A 3,480-nucleotide genomic window follows, 5' to 3' on the forward strand; every position below is an offset into this window, starting at 1 on the left:
CTCACAGTGCCCGGTTCAGCCTGGCTCTGCCTCTGAGTCTGCCAAGAGTATGTTATGATTCCAGTTATCAGTCCAGCCCTCCTTCTCTGCATTCCTAAAGCTACTGAATCGCATCAATAGTTTCCGTCATTGTCTAGCCTTACGGCTCCATGTAAGAGGAATACTGTATTAATGGTCATTTAATATTCTTCATCACGCACTACATGTAGAATAATGCATGCTCCAGTCTTAGTGTCTGTTAGCCTTTCCCCTCCTGATTTCTAGTTTATATCAACATGTTCTCTAAACATCAGATACTAGATACTGCTTAGGTACATGTCGCCCTGACTCTCCAGACTTCAGTCTCTGCTCCTAGCATAGAGTTCATAGCCCCCAGCTCCTCCTAGTAACACGTCATTGCCAGTTTGCGCGCACCATCAGGTTAGAGGTCCCGGCTCCTCAGGTAGCCCCCTCCATGGGTTCCGCCCCATTCATGACATATTCTGTTACGTTTGCATCACATGTCTATGTATACGCCCTGTTACACCTACTTTCACCCTTATCTTTCGCGACTGCTACGCGTCACGCCTATTGCTCCACCCACTGCTACGCCTATTGCAATGTAATGCTATGTGTTTGCGTTATGTATATATGCTCATGTACTGTTATTAAAAAGTTGTCCTGCTCCTTTTCCCGATCCTGCCCCCGGCAGCGCTTGCCATTCTGTTCCCGTGCAGGTTGTCCTGTTCCTGTCCTTTATGCTATATTAAAACCTGCAAACTTCCTACTACCTCGAATCTTGACTCTTATTTATTGAGCTATCTGTTATTGCTATATCCAGACAAACCTAGATCCGGTATTATTTATTTATATACCACACTTTGGTAAGGTTATGCAAATAATCAGACATTAGGATGTCCGGGACATCATGGATGGAGGTTGGCTTCGGCGCAGCCCAAATGTTCATTGGCCGGCCAAAGACAACCTCGTACGGAGTCAAGTGGTGTCTGGTTGGGGTGGAGCTCATTGATAGCATTGCCAGTGGGAGGGCGTCAGGCCATTTCAGTCCTGTTGTGGCAACTATCTTTGCTAGTTTTAGCTTCAGTGTGGCATTGTGCCTGTCTACTAGGCCTTCAGATTGGGGGTGGAAAACTGCGTGGAACTTTTGTTTTACTCCCAACCCGTTCAATATGAGTTGGATAACTTTGGCTACGAAGTGGGGGCCATTGTCGCCCCACAAAATTCTACAAAGGCCGTAGCGTGGGAAAAACTCTTTTAACAACACCTTTGCAGTAGTGGTGGTGGTGTTGTCGCAGTGGGGTAAGCTTCTACCCATTTTCTGAATGCACATACAATAACTAGGACCAATGTTCCCTCTAATTTTTTTCCTCTGTGTGCGGCAGTGGAGGGTCTCTGTGCGCTGCAACCATGGCTATGTGCGACAGGAACCAAACCGCGCGTGTCTGCGGCGCCAAATGGCACTCCAAAATTTTACTTTAAAAAGTGAAAAGATAGTGCATTTTCACACATACAGCGCCACAATAAGGGTCTTAAGGGCAGTTTGCAAATTGGATAAGCACACCATGACATGAATTGGTTACACTGGCAAGTACACTTCAAGTTTAGAAAAGCACAAGACTTCAATGGTGGTACCATCATAAGATTTTAATAAATATTCTTAACTGGAGCACAGTTCATTGGGTGGGGAAATGTTGCAAGCCTATACAATATCTTTTATACACAGTAAGGGAGAGGGCTGTTCAGACAAGTCAAGTGGCATCACTAGATGGGTGACAGGGTTGCTTCTCACGGCGATCCTTGCCATTTTTCCAGTGCTGATAAACTCGGTCTAGGTCAACTTTCCCATTCAGGAGGTAGGCCTTTGTCCTCATCAGCATGTCCAAATGCTTCTGCTCTAGTCTATTCCTCAATTTGCTCTTGATAGTATTCATGAGGCTGAATCCTCGTTCACAGTCTGCACTAGATGCTTGAAATGTTGCACAGACATCAACAAGCTGAGACACCACACTATACTGAGCAGCATTGCGTACAGTGAAAGTCACCATGTCTTGAAAGGTGGTAAATAACCCACCCTTAACATGTTCTGCCACCACATATTTATAGTCTCTGTACTGTCGAACAACATCTTCTGGTGTTTCACAATCACCCAGGGCCAAGACATTTTTATACTTTTCAACAAGTCTTTCAATATTCTCAGTCCCAAAATCAAAATGCGATTGTGTGGCTATTGCCTGGATCTCAAAAATTGCCCATTCTTTTAGCTCACCTTCAGGGAACCTTTTTTGCATGTGCTCACAAAGAAGGGAAACAAAAGACAAAATAGGCCCACTGTCAAACTCTTGCCTTTCCTTGTACAACACCATCAGCTCTCTTACATTGCTGCTCCAAAATACAGTGTCCCCCAAATACTGTTGCTTAATTTGGCCAATCTTTGCTCTTGCATACTGTACGGCTTCAACAGTAGTTAAATAACTTTTTTGGAATAGTTTGCACAAAGATGCAAATTCACCCAGAATGTCATTAAGTACTGCAAGGGAAATATGGTAGTTGGAGTCCGATAGTTTTTTATAACAATATTTAGCAATTGGATCATTCTCCTCAACTTTCTCATGCTCAAAGTACTTAAGAACAGTCTCGTAATTACGAATTAGTGCACCAACAGCAAAATGCCTTGAAAGCCACCGGACTTCATTCAGTGGTCGAAAAGAGACAACTTCACATTCAGTGACCGATGCAATTTCATCCAGCTTGGACTTCCTTGCAGGAGATCTGGAGAACACAGTGTAGACAGTCCTCAATAATGTCTCCATCTCTTTAATAATTGGAACCCTCTTCCAGGCATCATCAATTCCCAAATCTTCTCGATGTGCGACACAATGCTGCTCAACTAGATGAGGAATGGATTGTTTAAGGCGAGTAGCAACACCATTATTCTTCCCCAGCATCACAGATGCACCATCAGATGTGAACATGACCATTTTCATGAGGTCCAGTTGATTGGCAGTGTAGAATTCTTTCACGGCAGTAGTGATAGCCTCAGCATTACAGCTAGTCAGCTTCACTATGCCCCCAAACTGCGTTTTGTGCTCAGTTAATGTTACAGGTCGGAACTTGAAGTACAGGATGAGCATTTTTGTAACAGAAATATCTGTGCTCTCATCAATTATCAAGGTGTGATACAAAGCTTGCCGAAGTTCTGTCATAGCTTCACAATGTATCACGCTATTGATGGCCTCAAGGAACTCAAAAGCATAGTTCTTGCTCCTCCAGCTGTCTGGTATCTTCACATACAAAGCTAAGTGGTCATGGATGTCTTGTACAGATAACATTGAAGTGTTCATCTTGATTGCCAGCAACACGTTGTTGATGAGAATCTTTATCTCCTCAGGCATAGATCTTTGGCGTTCAACTACTTCCATTCTATTTGCTTTGTCAGTGGCAGTTTCTGTCAGCATTGCCCGTACTCCAAAACCAAACCTG

At 43.9% G+C, this 3,480-nt stretch overlaps 1 protein-coding gene across 1 annotated transcript in view; it reads right to left on the bottom strand.

The window, feature by feature from the left end:
- Nucleotides 1-1,748: 1,748 nt before the first annotated feature.
- LOC144765185 (zinc finger protein 862-like) overlaps nt 1,749-3,480 on the bottom strand; it is a 2,092-nt gene continuing 360 nt past the window's right edge. Inside the window, exon 1 of the mRNA XM_078650315.1 lies at nt 1,749-3,480. This exon is cut by the window's right edge and continues 360 nt beyond it. Coding sequence (XP_078506441.1) covers nt 1,749-3,480 — 1,732 coding nt within the window.

The sequence above is a fragment of the Lissotriton helveticus genome, chromosome 1_1, assembly GCF_964261635.1.
Source record: "Lissotriton helveticus chromosome 1_1, aLisHel1.1, whole genome shotgun sequence".
In the NCBI taxonomy this organism is placed as follows: domain Eukaryota; kingdom Metazoa; phylum Chordata; class Amphibia; order Caudata; family Salamandridae; genus Lissotriton; species Lissotriton helveticus.